The sequence below is a fragment of the Dipteris shenzhenensis genome, chromosome 33 (assembly GCF_047967505.1).
Source record: "Dipteris shenzhenensis isolate YYH24624 ecotype China chromosome 33, Dip_SZ_1.0, whole genome shotgun sequence".
NCBI lineage: Eukaryota > Viridiplantae > Streptophyta > Polypodiopsida > Gleicheniales > Dipteridaceae > Dipteris > Dipteris shenzhenensis.
The window spans coordinates 977,890-995,365 of record NC_141628.1 but is presented as its reverse complement, the minus strand read 5'-3'; the positions used below and the strand labels follow the sequence as shown (position 1 = coordinate 995,365).

At 44.8% G+C, this 17,476-nt stretch overlaps 1 protein-coding gene across 6 annotated transcripts in view; it reads left to right on the top strand.

The window, feature by feature from the left end:
* The window catches only part of LOC147879516 (UDP-Glycosyltransferase superfamily protein), a 57,716-nt gene extending 41,498 nt beyond the window's left edge, over positions 1 to 16,218 (top strand). For 4 of the 6 annotated variants that reach the window (XM_087371585.1, XM_087371586.1, XM_087371583.1 and 1 more), the window contains 8 exons: positions 7,376 to 7,431; positions 7,661 to 7,707; positions 7,826 to 8,009; positions 14,437 to 14,754; positions 14,932 to 14,991; positions 15,122 to 15,161; positions 15,274 to 15,489; positions 15,653 to 16,218. In XM_087371585.1, the coding sequence (XP_087227711.1) occupies positions 7,376 to 7,431; positions 7,661 to 7,707; positions 7,826 to 8,009; positions 14,437 to 14,754; positions 14,932 to 14,991; positions 15,122 to 15,161; positions 15,274 to 15,489; positions 15,653 to 15,703 (972 nt within the window). In that variant the 3' untranslated portion in view covers positions 15,704 to 16,218. Of the gene's footprint in view, positions 1 to 7,375; positions 7,432 to 7,660; positions 7,708 to 7,825; positions 8,010 to 14,436; positions 14,755 to 14,931; positions 14,992 to 15,121; positions 15,162 to 15,273; positions 15,495 to 15,652 lie in introns of all 6 variants that reach the window. The other 2 variants (XM_087371584.1, XM_087371582.1) reach the window with 2 other exon arrangements.
* The last annotated feature ends 1,258 nt before the right edge of the window (positions 16,219 to 17,476 follow it).

Here is a 17,476-nt window from a genome sequence, read left to right as displayed (position 1 = left end):
ACCTGTGAACTCCGGACCTCTGCCCTGCTGGTCCTCCAAGGTCTCCAGGTTGTTGAAGTCTCCTCCAACAATCCAGGAATCCATGTCCGGAAGAATCCCTGTAAGTGTCCTCCAGAAGGTGGCTCTGCAACGGAGGTCTGTGGGGGCATAAATGTTGAGGATGCCTATTTTGGACCCCTCCAAGTCCAGGCCTACCCAAAGGGCTCGGCCAGGAATCAACGTGCCGTGACCGAAAACTCCCTGGGCTAACTGCTCGCACACGGAAGTACAAACACCCCCACTCCTCCCCTGAGCGCCGATCGAGGGCTCCCAATAAGTGTAGGACCGTCCAGGGAGAACCTTCCCGCAGCTACGGGAATGAGCCGCAGAAAGCTTGTGCTCCTGGAGCAAAAGTACATCCAAACGACCAATCACTGCAGGCTGAAGTTCCTGCCGCAGCATGAGCTTCCTGGGACCACGGGTGCCAGAAGAGTGAAACCCGTTCACATTCCAGGATACGAGGTGTAAGCTCATGGAGAGGGATGGGGGGCTGCGAACAGCTGTCTGCTCGCGGTCGAAGTCGAAGAAGAACCAGACATATCGGAATGGAGGCGCTGCCGCTTATGAGAAGGTTTGGAGGGGGAGACGGGGTCGTCCTGCCCGTTCTTCAACACCTTCAGCAAAGGCGAGAGGCCTTTGGTGCCATGAGCAAAAGCTTTCTCGATCCAGCTCGAGATCTCTGAAGAGGTCATCCCATAGAAGGTTCGGAGTTTCTGCTGAGACCAAGCTCTGACATCCTGGGGGAGAGGCCATGACAGGGGAGGTCGGAGGATCACAATCAGTCGGAAGCGTTTGGCGGCGCAACGCCACCGAAGCGCACATCGCCCTCGGACCACTGAGTCTCGAGAAGCTGCCCACCGGACGGGCCTATCCAGGAGCACACCTGGGCGTGTGTCTGCTCTCTGAGAGCCTCCCAAACCGAGTCGTCTGTCCAGGTCTCGGTGCCATCGCTGAGGAACGTGAATGCGAAGCTAGGGCCATCCCTGGGAGCCAAGGCACCAATCCTCCCATCCGCCCCTTTGCGGAGCAGGAAAATACTGATGTCGAGACAAGCCGGGAAGGTCCCAAGGTCGGCCACATCCAGGTAGTCCCAGGGGCCAGATCTGTAAAAGTCTCGAGGAAGCTCTCTCTCCTGGAGCTGAGACCCAACTGAGTCTGCCACTGAGGGGCTAGCGGGAAGGGGAACCTGCTCCACTGGTGGTGTAGACTCCGGGTGTCCTGCCAACGAGGGGGGAGGGGGAGGAGGCTGAGGGACAGGCAGCTCTGACTCCACGGAGGCGACTGGCGGAGAGGGTGGAGGAGGTGGAGCGGGGGCTGCACTCGGCTGGAAAGCCGGTGGTGCAGCTAACTCTGCGGGAGAGGCGAGGGGGACCAGGGGGGGGGGGGATGGGGGTGCAACTGGAACTGGGGCTGAGAGGGAGGAAGAGAAGACTGAGGAAGAGGAGGCGGGGACTGAAGCTGCGGGTCGGGCGACGGGGGGGGGGGGGGGGGAGACTGGGGAGGGGGCTGGGGCGGGGAGGAAAGGGGCGGGGGAACGGGAGAGAGGGGGAACTGAGGCTGTGGAGGGCGGGCTGCCGTCGAGGAAGAAGCTCTCCCAGACCCCTGGGGCGGCTGCCTGACAGGTCTCTGGGGTGCTGCTGCAGGAAGGGTAACCTCTGCCTCCTTGCCTTTATCCGAAGTCTTCTTGTTCTTTCCCCTTTTCCTTTTAACCTCAGTCCAACCGCCCACTACCTCTGGGCCAGACTCCTGCTGTCCCGGCTCCTCCTGGCGTGGCTGTCCAGGGGGTGGGGGTGGAGGCGGAGGGGTCGGGGGCGGGGGCGGGGGGGGTCGAGACGAGCTGGCGAAACGTGGACAAGCAGCCGCCAAGTGCCCAAAGCCGTGGCACCGCAGGCACTGACCTGGCTGTCCGGTGACTATCATGCTCTGGGTGATGCTGCCGGCACCTGTCACAATCTCGATCACCGCAGGGAGAGTCGCAGGATCCGCCACAGCCACTCGGACTCGGGGGGCTCCTGCCGTGGTCACCGCGTCGGCAAAGGTGTCGTGCATAACCCAGCCAAAATGGGAGCCCAAGTCCCTGACAATCGGGCGCAACTCTGCAGCAAGCCCTGGAAAAACAAGTGTCACTGGGTGTCGAGGTATGCGGAACCGAGCATCGAACTCCGCTGCGCTGAATCCACGGTACCACGGGACTATCATGATAATCTTCCCATCCACCGAGGTGGGGGAACTGGCAATCAGGTTGCTCGCAGCTTTCTCAGTGGAGAGTTTGAGCCAGAAGATGCCCCTTCCCATAAGGGCCACCTCCTCAATATGCCCATCCTCTAGCAGGAGAGTGGACTGGAGCCAGTCCCTGATGGCTACCCTGGAGGGGGAGTGACCAATGACTCTACCGTAAACAGAGGTACGCGCAAAGTCAATGGCAACCTCCTGAACACGAGATGATTGTCGCTCTGTCAGGATAACGCGGTAGGCATCTGGAGAGGGAGAGTCCGACTGGGCCTCCGGATCCGGGCGAGGGGCCGCCATACCGCCAAGACTAACTGCAAGCTTCCGATGAGGAGTATGAACAGGCTGCCACCCCAAAAAAGGGGGGACGAAGCGGGGGGTGGAGCCTGGGGGTGAGGCGGGTGAGGCGAGGTGAGGGGGCGGGGGGGTCGGAACGGAGGGCGGGGTGAAGGGAGCGGGGTGCGGGGAAAAAACGGGGGGGCGCGGGAGGGCGGGGGGGGGGGTGGCGGGGGCGGAGAGCGGAATGGAGGCGGGGGGCGGGGAGAGCGGAATGGAGGCGGGGGGGGCGGGTGAAGTGAGAGGGGTCGGCGGGTGGGTGAGAGCGGGGGAGGGAGGGGGTGAGGCGAAGCGAGGGGGGGGGTGGGGTGAAGCGAGGTGGGGCGGAGGGGGTGGAGTGGATGAGAGCGGAGGGGGGGTGAGAGAGCGGCTGCGACGAGGGGAAGGGGGAGTGGAGGCGTGAGGAGGAAGCGGCGAGGGTGAGGTGAGAAGGAGCGAGGGGGAAGGGGGAGTGGAGGCGGCGGGGGTGAGGGGAGATGGAGCGGCGGGGCGGGGCGGGAGAGCAGTGAGGGGGGCGGGATGGAGCGGAGCGGAGGGCGAGAGAGAGCAGCGAGGGGGGGGGGCGAGAGCGAGGCGAGGCGAGGGGAGGGCGCAGCGGGGTGGGGTGACCGGCGGGTGAGGGGGAGGGGGGCGGGGGGCGAGGGCGGAGGGGGAGGGAAGGGAGTGGAGGTGGTCGCGGCGGGGGGGGGAGGAGCAAGGGGGAGGTAGAGCGAGCTGCGGTAGGGAGGGGAAGCTCACAGGAGCACTTACTCAATGCTCTATAATCTATACAGAGGCGAAAAAAATGCAAGCATATTCCTCCTTGGCATAGACATTTATTGTGGCTTTCACATATGTAAGTATTCTTCTAACCGCATCAAGGTGACTCTTGCAAGGCTTTTGCATAAACTGACTCACTACACCCGAAGCATAACTCAAGTCCGGTCTAGTGATAGTGAGATACCCGAGTCTTCCAACTATCTTCCAGAACGTAGTCACATCCTGCAAGTAGTGCCCATCATCCACCATCTTAGCATTTTGCTCAAGTGGAGTTTCAACTAGTTTGCATGTTGTCATACCATATTTTTTCAGCATGTCCAAAGCATATTGCCTTTGTAGCATCCAAATACCATGACGTGAATCAATTTCCTCTATCCCAAGGAAGTATCTTAGCTGTCCAAGATCCTTCATGTCAAATTCACTTAACAATCTCTTCTTAGTTGTTGTAATTTCTGCATTAAGACTCCCCGTGATGGTCAAATCATCCACATTATGATCACAATCACCATTTTTGCACCCTCTTGCTTCACATACAATGAGCTATCAGTTTTAGATTGCTTGAAGTACATATTCTACAAGGTTTGACTCATTTTCTCGCACCAAGCTCTTAGAGCTTGCCTCAGCCCATACAAGGCTTTCTTCAACTTGCACACATGCATAGGATATTTGGGGTGGGATGCGTCAATTTTATGAACAAAAACCTATGAGCAGGTTTATCCGAACGTGTTTCTTAAGAGATTTAAAAAATTGTATTTCTTTAGGAAACATGGTTTTTACATTTTTATTTTCACTAGAACTAGATCGCTTTATCACAAAAATATATAGACTAGTCACTCGTTCATTTTTACAAAACATAAATTTTCTTATTCATAGACATCCCTTTGTAACCTTGTTATTACCTTAAAAAAGTGTTGAAAAATAATTCTTTTAAGAAACATCCCTCATAATCGCTCTCAATGTAATAATATTATACATATATAATTACTTATTAAACACATTTATATCATATGACAAGATCTTTCTAGTGTTTTTATAGCATGGATATGTTTCTAAAGAAGTTTAAATTACTATAAATAAGTATTAACTTGGGCTTATACATGTAATATTTAATACTATATATGCAAGATTTTTCAAAATATAACCCCATAGATATACTCAAATGGGGTTTTTCAATTAATTTGATGTGAAAGTTATGTCACTTTTAAAATTGCTGTCCAAGGTAGTTTCGCTGGCGAAACTATCTTGGAAGATTTACTTCAAAGGGGTTTCGCTAGCGAAACTACTTTGATGGCTTGCTTCTATGAGGTTTATTTGGAGAAACGCTTTCATGAAGATAGGTCGAGAGAGGGTTTTCAATGTCACCCCCTATTAAGTAAAAGTTGTAAGAAGGATCATAAGTGAATTTTTATAGAGAAGTCTACTATACATGTGGGTTTCTTCAAAAGCCATCTCATTTTTTCACTTACCGTTCCCAGAGATTCATGTAAAGATTTGTGTATAAAATAGGCATTGCTATAATACTTTGCATATTTCTAAGTGAAACTATGTTTTCTTCCAATCCATTTTTGCCAAACCAAGAGGGTGCAAATATGGTGATTGTGATCATATACGTGGATGGTTTGATCATGACGGGAAGTCTTGATGCAGAAATTACAGCAACTAAGAAGAAATTGTCAAGTGAATTTTACATGAAGGATCTTGGACAGCTAAGGTACTTTCTTGGGATTGAGATAATTGATACACCTTATGGTATTTGGATGATACAAAGACAATATGCTTTGAATATGCTGGAAAAATGTGGTATGACAACATGTAAATGGGTTGAAACTCCACTTGCGCAAAATGCTAAGATGGTTGATGATGGGTACTTGCAGGATGTAACTCTCTTCCGGAAGATGGTTGGAAGTCTCATGTATTTCACCATCACTAGACCGGACTTGAGTTATGCTTTGGGTGTGGTGAGTCAATTTATGCAAAAGCCTTGCAAGAGTTGGTGAGAAGAATACTTAGATATGTGAAAGTACACTAAATGTTGGCTTGTTTTATGCCAAGGAAGGAGGAAGATGCTTGCATGGTTATACCGATGCAAATTGGACTGGCAGCATTGATAATAGAAGGTCAATTAGTGGGTATGCATTCTCTCTTGGGAGTAGTGTGATTAGTTGGAGCAGCAAGAAGCAACCCATAGTTGCATTGTCTAGTATGGAAGCCTAGTATAGATGGGCTGCCATTGTAGCGTGTGAAGAAACTTCGTTGAGATTGCTTATTCATGAGTCGGTGTATGCATTGATGGTCCAGTAGTGATCTGCTATGACAACATAAGTACTATTATGTTAGCCAGGAATTCCATTTTCCATGCAAGGATAAAACATATAGAGGCCTACTATTACTACATCAGGAAGAAAGTGATAAGTGGAGAAATTGACTTCAAATATGTTAGCATAAATGGCCACATTGCAGATATCTTTACCAAGTCTTTGGTTAAAGATAGGTTGTGTCTTTTTAGAGATGCTTTGGGTCTATGTGATGTACAAGCTCATGCTGAGCTTGAGGAAGAGAATTGTTGATGTATAGATGATATATGTATGCATATGTATATGGATGGTAGATGGATATAGAGTGCTATAGTGTATGATGAGAGGAGATAGGCTTACCCTCCAGAAACTTTTGCCACAAGTCCTTAGAGTTGTTATTGAACAAAATGTTTATTAACTCCTCATCATTCTAGCGGCCGAAAGCCCGTTTCTTTCGGCGGTCTAGACGATGGTACTTGCATATCGCCTTTGCCTCACTTGGAAAGTGATGCTTAGTCTCTGTCTCACTTGGAAGGTGATGGTTAGGCTCGAATCTTAGTTGACGGCGTAGAGCCTTACACTCATCATTGTACCAGCTATTGCAAGATATTGAGCCAAGATGCGGTGGGCGAGTGGAACGGGTGGTGTGTGAAAGTGTGTAGGGTGGCCTTATGGAGAGAGTGGGTGGTTAGGGTGGCGCGATCCTCTAAAAGAGGTATGACATCAATGTATGTGAGTAGGGTGGAAAGGTGCGCGGAGTACTCAGGTGAAAGGCTATGATCAAAGTGTATATCGTGAAAGTGTGTAGGACAGCCTCATGAAGAGAGCGGGTGATCAGGGAAGTATAATCAAGTATAATGTGCATGCAATGGCTGATGTTAGTGTAACCGATACTTTCTTGAACTATTCATTAGTCTAGAAATTCAAATTGTGTGAATGTCCAAGGGCATATAAATATGTGGTTTCATTGGAAAGGAGCAATGACAAGAAGGTATAGGACACCATGATATTGGGAAACAGGTGGGAATCCAATGGTACAAGGATTCTCTGGACTTCAAATTTACATTTGATAGCACAAGCTACAATGAAAGCTAAGAGGTTGGGCTACTGAAAATGGGCACCCATTCCCCGAGGTGGTTGTCTGAAACAAGACAAGAATAAATACATCATGTTGTCGCTGCAAGAGAGAGAACCCAAAATGTAAAGGGACACAATGGGATGCCATTAGCTGTTGGCCGTCCAATCAGCTATCCATCCGGGTGACTGGACTTCTGTATGCTGTCTATGGAACTAACTCCACCGGCTGGCTGAGGATAGACAAGATGATCTCGTCTGACAGTGGCTTTGGATCTGGGGAGACTGGCGTCATCCAGGAAGAAAATCAGTGATGCATCACTGCTTTTGATCAGCATGTCCAGACCTGTCCGGGTCCCTCCCTCCTCTGTATCCTCCGGAAGGAAGTTTGAGCAATTGTAATGTGGTGTCCTGGCTTCTTTTTGGTAAAAGAATATTGCACATATCTTTGTCCATGTAAGTTGAAACAGCAAGGATTGTAATTTGTGAATAAACAGCTCTTTTCCAATGTGTAATTTACACGCAAGATATGCCTCTTGGCAGTTGTAATCAAGTAGATGTTTTAGTAATAGTTCTCACCTTCTGCCTGTTTAAAGTGGAAAAGCTAAGTTAATAACAATGAAGTATTACATCACTGTCTGCAGGATCCAGTAACAGAATTACCAGTCGTACAAAGTTGGCCATCTGAACCTCTTGTTCTGTATGTACATGTCTTTTCAGAAATGAATTCTTTTTTATCGGAAATAAAATCTGCATTTTTCTGTTCTCCCTATTCACATTGAAATCCCGCCATTATCTATATCTTATATGTATGTATTCTTGACACTACAGAGAATAAATATTGCACTTTTGTCAATTTGGCCATCGTCTATTAGGAAAGAGAGATAATCAAATGTTGGTTTTTGGTTTCTGGCTTTGTATTTGACCAGGTATGGCTTCAGCGAGGAAGTTGTGGAATGCCCTCGTATGCAAAATGGTTTTTCTTGCTCTTCACAAGTTTTGCAATTTAGTGAGCTCTAATGGTTTGGATTGTTGTGGATGATGCCTGGATTTATGAAATACTCTCATGCTGTTTAGTTTTTTTGTGGTGGCAGCTTATTGGCCTCGGAATGTACATGTTTGTGGTTTCTGGTTTCTTCCAGAGGATTGGGAAATAAATATAGCCTGCTCTTTAAGTTGTGGTGATAAGTCTGCTAATTCACTACCGTTGGAACTCGTTGATTTCCTCATGAAATCTCACAGTAGTCCTATTTTTATTGGACTGAGCTCTATTGGAAGGTGAGGTGACTTTTTGGTGCAAAAGACTGTTTGAATTTGCCAGAAATAATTCATGTAATCTGTTTTTGCATGGTTCTCTTCCAAAATTTGTCTTTGAACGGAACATCGTACAATGTGCATGCATAGGAGTGCTTGGTTTTGGTGTCTGTGAAAGGGGATGACACTCTCCGTTCAAGGAACTTCTACCAGAAGTGTTTAGAGTTGTTACTCAACAGAATGTTTAGTAATTCCTCTCTCCGTTCCAGCTGGCAAAAGCCTGCTTCTTCCAGCGAACCAGACGGTAGTACTCACGTATCGTCCCTGCTTCTCCTGGAAGATGATGGTTGGTGGTAGTAGTGTGTGTAAATGATGGCATGGTGTGTGATGTGGGCAGTGGTGTGGAAATACTAAAAAATAGATAAGTGTATTCTGCCCCTTGAGGCGGGGGTGAGACAGAGAAGTCAGTAATGTGTGAAGTGGAGGCAAGAGATCCCATGAGGTAGTCAACTACGCTGGACCTCCATCCATGGGAAAACAAGTAAACCAATTTGAGGAGGGCCAGTGACTCAGGCCATTGTAGATGATAAGATCACGCATTCTCCCCATGTCTAGTAGTGCATGCCCATAAGCTGTGGCTAGGGCCCGTCTATCTGCGGAGATTGGAGACATCCCGGCCTCATCTATGTCAACATTTGGTAACAAGATAGAATCATCATGGAAATCCAGAAGTGATACTTGGCATGTTCTCGTCCTCGCGTTGAAGTCTCCAATAAGAAGGATTTCCCTATGGCTCGAAACTTTCGCGATGTCTAGGTAGAGGGCTGCATTGTGTGAGGTCTCAGCCTCCTTGCATAGATCCCTAGCGAAATGTGAGTTCGAGAAGGGGAGGGGGGGATAGCAGACTATGATAAAGAGAGCTTCACGAGGAGGTCGTCAGATTTGGACCCATAGGAACTTGGCATTTGGATCTCATCTCTTGATGGAGATCGTACCAACTAGAATGATCGATATAAGACTCCCTTCTCAGACTCCTCTTGTCTCCTGGGTTTCATCCTGATATGCTATTGAAGGACAAATTGATATGTGTGTGTGTGTGTGCTTATGGGCTAGGAGTCCTATGCAAGGAGTGTGTGAGCGTAGGTGTGCTAGAAGGTTCTAGTGACTTGGCAGTTAGGTATGTCAGGTTGGTGTGATGTGTGGATTTGGAGTGATCATAGGAGGTAACTGATTGAGATAATCATGGAGATGATTGTGGATCTGGGATCTACCAACATGGAGGCAGTTGCCTATATATGTAACCACTCATGAATAAAGAAGTGTTCATTGTGATTCATCTCTTGCCTCATTGTTCAATCCATGAACCAACATGTGGTATCAGAGCTTGTTGAGAATCCTAGTGCCTAGGAAGAGTATCCACGAGATTCCAAGAAGATTTCCTCTTCTTCCCCAAATGGAGTTTCTCTTCTACCTTCCTTCGTGAAATGCCTTACGCCTGTTCTCCACCTACAAGCCACCATTACTGATGCCCTCTTTGCTGTAGTTTCCCCTTGTTAGGGCGCACTTCCACCTGGAAGGAATTATGAAAATAGAGCTTCTACAGGCCATGCCGCCTACTTCTTCAGCCCGCGCCATTTCTGAGAATTGAGCCTGCTGGAGCCACCATTCCTCAAATGCTCTGAGGACAACTTAGGCGACCCTATGAGCCACCTGCTAGTGAAATTTGAGTGCAAATCATCAAGTGAATGAGGAGAAATCGACGAAAAACCAGTCGGTTTTGGAGAAGACATGGCTTTCTCAGTTGAAGACGATGCTGCTTCCCCGGGTGATGTGACGCGTCATTTCGCCTGAGATTTGTACTGAGCCTTCTTCTTTTGTGTACCTTTGATTGCGCAGCAAAAGCCCCGAGTTTGATGCTATGTGGAGTGAGGTATCAAGCCTCCAAGGTTCCTATGTTTTCTGCAAGCATTTCTAGACATTTCTTGAAGTTGATGCTACACTAAAAGCTAAGGTAATGCTTGAGGTATAAAGTTGAGTTAAAGTACAGTTCAGAGATTTAGAGATTGCTTTTTTAGTTCAGAGAATGTTTTTTGAAGTTCATCTGATATTGATTTCTTGACAACATGCCAAGTTCTCAATGTTCTTCCAATGCTAAGAAGACTACAAGAACAAAGTACAAGGTAAAGAAGACCCCAATTAAGAGGTTGTGGGAGAAGCCAACTGGTTATGCATATGCAAAACAACTAGGTTTTTCTGAATTTTTATCTAGGAATTTGCATCTATATGGTGAAGGTGATTTCTTTGTTCAGAAAGATTGACCTTTTGTAAAGGGACTAGACACTGTCATTAAATTGGTAAGACCTTCCCAAATGGCCTCCAAGATCAAAATAGATAAGTTTGAGGGAGAGGGTTTTCATACTTGGCAGACCAAATTGAAATTTATTCTCATGAAAAAGGAGATTTGGAAGGTGGCTAATGGAAAAGAAAATAAACCTACAACGAGGGAAGGAGAAGCTTTATGGCTTCCTAAGGATGAAAAAGCACTAGCCATAATTGCTTTTGGATTGAGTGATTCTTTTATTTACCACATTGATGGCTGTGAGACTGCTCATGCTGCATGGACTCATCTTGAGCATGTTTTTGGAGCACAGGAGAGATGTACTAAGTTTAGCTTGCTCATCAAATTCTTTGATTTAAAATTGGATAGAGGAGAATCCATCTCTTCACATCTAAATTCCATGAAGAGCATACTGACTTAGTTATCTGGCATCAAGTTTAATCTTGATGAAGACATTGTAATTGCTATCTTACTTAGAAGCCTAACTGAGGAATGTGGCACTATTGTCACCACACTCAACAATATACTAGAGATTAGTTTGGTGGAAATTGGCATCCCTCTTGGAAGAGGAAAGGAAAATCAAACAGAGAAGTGACTACAAAGAACATGGGGCATATTTGGCCAAAAGCAACTTCAAGGGCAAGAACAAAATGAAGTGCAACTTTTATGGAAAACCTGGACATTTTGAAAAAGAATGCTATGCAAAGAAGAGATGTTCAGCAAACCTTGTGGAAGAAGTAGAGATAGAAGAAGAAGAAGAACCAGAGGATGTTAAAGCTCTCACTGCTTACAACACCCAAGTCAATTCTGACAAGGGTGAGGACCCATATGTTTTCTAAGTTATTTTGTGTGTGAGGTCAATAATGGTTCTTTGCCATGGATAGTCCATCCGTAAATGATTATTAGTCTTTTTGAGATTTTTTCTTATTTGACTCATGGGGATTTTCATACATACTCATTGTCTATCTTCCAGTTGTAAACCAAGAATCCTAGGAGTGAGTCACAGGTTGGGGCGATGTGTGTTGCCACATGATGGTGGGCAAGCCATGGAGCATCCCATGTACTACTGTTGAGGGATGAGGTCATCCATTTGTGGGGGGGACTGAAGGACAAATTGATGTATGTGTGTGTGTGTGTGCCTATGGGCTAGGAGTCCTATGCAAGGAGTGTGTGAGTGTAGGTGTGCTAGAAGATTCTAGTGACTTGGCAATTAGGTATGTCAGGTTGGTGTGATGTGTGGATTTGGAGTGATCATAGGAGGTGACTGATTGAGATAATCATGGAGATGATTGTGGATCTGGGATCTATCAACATGGAGGCAGTTGCCTATATATGTAACCACTCATGAATAAAGAAGTGTTCATTGTGATTCATCTCTTGCCTCATTGTTCAATTCATGATCCAACAACTACTTTCTCATGTCTTCTCTACTTTCTCATCATAGATAGTTGTAGGAGTAGGCATGCACTTTTGATCTATCCATGACCTAGGCAATGGAAAATGACATTATCTACATAGTGATCCTGCATGCACAAACACCCCAAAGAAAAACGGTGGTAGCACGCAGGAATTTGGATCATGTAGTCATCTATGATGGGGGTATGGCAAACCATGCATTTCAAACCTTGTTGCATGTCAAGATAGACATCCGATTTAACTATTACAGCCGTCAATACCACAGTCTTGCTCTATACATGATGAAGTTGCTTCTTGATTCCTTCCTCCCTCATCTTAAGGTTGCGGATGTTCTCCTTCATCTCCTCCACTCTTTGCTCACTCCATGTAAAAACTCCCCAGTGAGTTGTCCAGTTTATCAATGAAGAGCCCAAATAGTCTTGGTGAGAGTGGACATCCTTGCTTGATGCCTATATCATTGCGTATAGTGCCTTTTTCGTCCGAGTTTGAGTCATCTACTTATGGCCTAGCCAGTTCAGCTAATACCTTTTGTAAAGTCGAAGCGTGGCTTCCCTTATGTCTTGGGGGACCCCAAGTTTTGTTATTCATGACCAAAGCTTTAATCTCTAGGGACTGTGTTGAATGCCTTCTTAAAGTCTACAAAGCAGCAATATAGAGCATTATTTTTACCCATTTCTCCTTCTGCAACTGCTCTTTATTGTGACTAGGCAGGTCCACTGTAGAGTGCCTGGGGATGAAACCTGCTTGGGATGGTGACCTTGCCTTGGTGCTTTCTACCCATTCCCTCATTTTCTCTTCCAAGATCGTGCCATAGAGCTTGGCCATCAGGCTGCTTACCATGATTGTCCTGTAGCTGTTTGCATCTGCATGTCTCCCCCTTTGGATATGGGAAGTATTGTGTTGCTTTGCCATTCTTGTGAGAACCCCTCTTCTATTGCCTTGCCCATTACTACTGTGAGTGTCTCTCTTGTTTTTTGTACCGCCCCATATTAACATCTCTGCAAGGAGGCCTTGTGGGTCTTGTGCCTTGCCATTGGCTAGTTTCTTTATATATATATATATTTATATGTCCTCTATTGACATGATACCTCATACTTTGATAGAAAATGACTTTGTTTCCTTGTCATCTCCCCAGTTCTCTTGTGACTTTGTTTCCTTGTCATCTCCTGGGTCTTGTAGAGACTCTTGATAAATGATATCATGTCTTTTTTTCACATGGATTTTTTTGACGAATTGTCTTGGGTCCCTCTTGAGCTGTTCATACCTCTCTTGTTGTATACTTTGCAGGATTCTCCTCTTTTTTTTCTGGTTGCTGTTTTGTATTCCCTTTCCCTTGCTGTTTTTTCATTCTGTTGTTGCTGAGCTCCATGCATGTCTGGCACCTCTGCATTCTGTGTTGCAGCTCTTACAAGGCATTCCTTTGCTCTTTCCATTAAAACATGTGTAGGCTGTCTCTGGTTTTGATGCACATGGCATTTTCAGTAGTCACTCATAAGATTGAAAACCATAAACTCCATAGCGGACATGCGAATTTCACCTTGTGAAGTTTTCGCCCAAGTTGAGGCCTGCTGGTATTGCAATAATTGTTTCTATCTTAAATGGTGCGTTGCCCTATCAACTAGATTTAGATGCTCGTTTGGGAGAGACTAAAATGAAATTGTTTAGACTTCACAAGCAGTTGTAGCTTGAATGAAGAGATTTCGGAGTACTTTTTTATTAGCCTTCTCCTTTAGTGCTAGCCTTCGTCATAGCTGAGTCTGCCCTTTACCTTTGGAGTGCCGACAGAAACTCAGTACGAAGACTTTGTATAAATGGATTCTCAAGTATGTGTGGGTGTGTGGATTTGCATGTGTGAGAGCATATTTTTATACTATGGTCTACACCCAGTGTTGGGCGCTGATGAGGTCAGTGGGGATGTCATAGTAGCTAGTCCCTGCTATGCATCTTGGAGTTTATGGTTTTCAAACTTATGAGTGACTATCGTGAGATTGAAACTGCACTATGTTGTGTTTTTATAGGATAAGTTTGGGAATGTTCCTCGATTCATCTAGGTATATTCCACTATTGTTGGTGTTTGATTGGAGCGAGTTGGTCTCATGCTAGCATGATTGCATTGAGCAATGCCAGTCTCCACCAGGGCAACTGTCCATTGAGATCCTCCTGTCCATTCTCAGCCAGCTAGTGGATCTAGTCCCTCAGACAACATGCAGAGGACTGTCATAGTGATATCATGTTGTATATTCTTTTTTTCACATGACTAGTTGAGAGGCGCCTGAATTACAGCATCATGTACTGTCATCTTCTTAAGCATTGTTATCCCTTATAGCAAGGCATAAGGCTTAATCTTTGCAATGTCTGGATAATTAACTATAGTATTTTGGTGCAAAGGGTTTTATTGAATGTTGTCTCAATATTCCATGAATCTCAAATTGGATCATTTGAAAACCAGTTATATCCAGTTGTCAATTGCATTAAAACGTTTTCAACATGACTAAATGTGAAAGTGGACAGATTTTCTGTATGTAGTAATATGCGAGGGAGCTGATGAAATGAGTAGGAGTGTCAATGTGTAGGCTATTCATAATTCATATTAAAAATCTGACTGATCCTTTGAATGGACTCTTGTAATCTAGATTCTATACACAATTGTATAAGCTACGTGAGAATAAGCCCAACCTTTCATGTATTCTTTTTCAGCATGGGCCTTATGGACAATCCAGAAGGCATGCTTTGCATCCTTAAAGGCGTTTTAGAAGCAGTTGACAGACAAGCCATTCTCTTTACAGCTGCTCATTCACCCTTGGATGCTGCTGTTCTGGCTGCTGCAAGTCAAGATGAATCATCTCTCTCAGTACCGTCAGATATCTTTACAGAAACTCCAAGAGAGTCATTTGGAAACCTGATTACACATGGCTGTGGGATGGAGGAGAGTAAGCTTTGTAGGGATCAACCAATGGACTTGTCTTTGGAGAAAGGAGTACACCTTTTCAAAAATCGACTGTTTTGCTTTTCTGGGTATGTGTTAAAAATATGCATCCCTTTGTTCGAGCAGGTTATTTTCCCCACATGCCACCTCTACTTCCATAAATTATATCTTTGGTTGACTAAATATTCCAGGCCAGGTTAATGATCTTTAGGAAGTTCTGAAGGATAGTCCGCATAATTACACTGAAATCTTGGTGTCTCTGACAGATCTGTGCCTTACCTATGGCTCTTTCCAAAGTGTTCTTTAATTATCCACCATGGAGGCAGGTAGAATCTCAGGCATCTTTGGACTTCTACGTTTTCTTGCCAATTCATAACACCTGTGTTCTTCAAAAGCTATGGTTTGCAGTCAATCTCTGCACTTTTACTTTTGATAAAATTTTCCTGTCTGTTGCAGTGGAACAACAGCTGCTGCTCTTCAATCTGGGATTCCTCAGGTCATTCCTTGTCTCATACAATTATAATCTTAGCCCTTTATCTTTTTGTCTGGAATGTTTCCACAGTCATCAGCATTATCTCATGCTGGCAAAATTTTCCTGTCCTTCATAGGTTATCTGCCCCTTCATGCTTGATCAGTTTTATTGGGCCGAGCGGATGGCATGGATTGGAGTGGCTCCCAATCCATTAAAGAAACAACACTTGATACCTGCTAAAAACTCTGCTATAAATGAAGCAGCTAGTAACCTCTTGTGTGCAATCAATGAGGCTTCAAGCTTAAAGATACAAGCTTGTGCAGCTGCTCTTGGAGAGAGAATAAGAAAAGAGGTCCAGTATGTTGCTCTTTGGTGTCTTCTATGAGATTTCTCATTTCCTCTTGATTATTCTCTTCAATTTTATGAAGGAATCCTGTTCTCCTAACCAGGCTTGTTTTTTTGGAATTATTTGGAGTAGTTGAGTACAGCTCTCCTTGTTTGTTTTGTCCCTGCAGGATGGTATAGCAATGGCTGTAGAAATCTTGTGCAAAGAAGTGTGTATCTGACAGAGTTGCAGTAGTTCTCTACAGGCGTCTAGAAAGTGGCAGTTCTTAAGGCACATCGTATTTGGTTTTCCTTTAGGCAATGGGACATTTAGCCATGAGTGAAGCCATAGTGAGAACGGGGCCAGCGGTACAAGGTTGTTCCCACATGTGCAATTTGCTATGAGAACTTCCTTTAGACAATGGATATTTAGCCTAAGTGAAGCCACAGTGATAACAGGGCCAACAGTACAAAAGACTGTTGGCATATGTGCAATTTCCTCTCAGAACCTCCTTTCTTCCTTTCCTGTGTGAAGTGGATGCATAGTAGAAAGAATTGTGGAACCTGACTGGGCTATGTCCAGATTGTCTGGCCTTGTGATCTTTGAGATGGAAAAAACCATAACTGAGGATCGAGTGCAAAATATATTTCGATTACTGTACTGTCAGCCAATGCATGATTTGGAAGAACCTAGCATTTTATGAAAGGAGAAATGGGTGACAACATGATCAGATCCTGAAGATTTGAGAACATGGCAAAACGGGCTTCAAAATGTTTGGTAAATTTTCCAAGCCGAGTATTTGAACTTGTTTTCATACTGTACTTACACAGGGATATGCACATAGACGGTACATAGACATTAAGTATGCAAAGTTAATGTAAAACAAAGTTTCTACTGTATACATATTCCAGCATGAAGCATTGATTATGGTTTATGGATCATGATGCATGTGAAAGCAGGAAAAGGCTTTTAAAGAAGAGGTGATTGAAAACTGTCTGTAAGCCATATCAGATGAGTGGGAATTGAATGATCATTAATGAATCATCTGCTTTTATGTTTTATGACGTGTGCAGAATTTAGATTCTAAATTAAAAGAGCATATGTGAAATGATGAATGTTAGATGATCAAATCTAAGAGCTGTAAGTATAAATAGATCGTGATAAATATAAACTGCAAATGATGGAGCCTAAAACATCAATGTCCAAATATGTATCACCACAATCCATCAATGATGTCATCAAGTGTTGCATCCAAGAGCATGAATTTGAAGATTTGCATATAAGAGAGCTTCAGTAAAGCCTATCGCTATATAAGAGAGCATGAATTGAAGCTTTGCATAAGAGAGTATCAGCAAAGCCTATGACTATTGTTGAGAGTTCACGCTCAACATCATGTGATCATGTGTGCGTAGTACCATCATGTGATCATAAGTGCATAGCACCAACCCAATAGAGTGCTATAAAGGAAAATGTTAGATGCCCTAACCTTAAATTGGTTTGTATATATTCTACATTTTCAACTAAATCTAGTGCATAGTTAGTCATTTGTGGTGTGCTTTTTAGCTATGTCCTCTCTCCTCATCTCCACTCTTCTCCTCCCCCCTCTTCATTTTTTGTCATGGTATCAGAGCATGGTTTTGTCTTCCGCTGAGGCACCACCCTTCGTGTGAGAGTGAGAGAGATTGAGATTGATCGAGTATTCTTCAACTTCCGTAGAGTAATCCAAATGAGAGGAATTTTCGTCTACACTTTGTGAGAGAAATTTGTCATTTTGAAAGATTTTCGTCTTCCATTTCATTCATTTGAGGAAGAGAGATTTCCATTTTGCTGAGAGATTTCTATTTGCTTGAAAGAACTTTGTCCATTCTTTCCGGTACATTTCTTGAGAGAGTTTAAAAAGAAAAACATGAGGAAGAGATTCAATTGTATGAGTGATTCATTCATGAGTTTTTGAGAGTTTTGAGCACTATGCAAGGTCGAGAGAAAAGGGGAGAGACAGAGAGTTCTAAAGCTT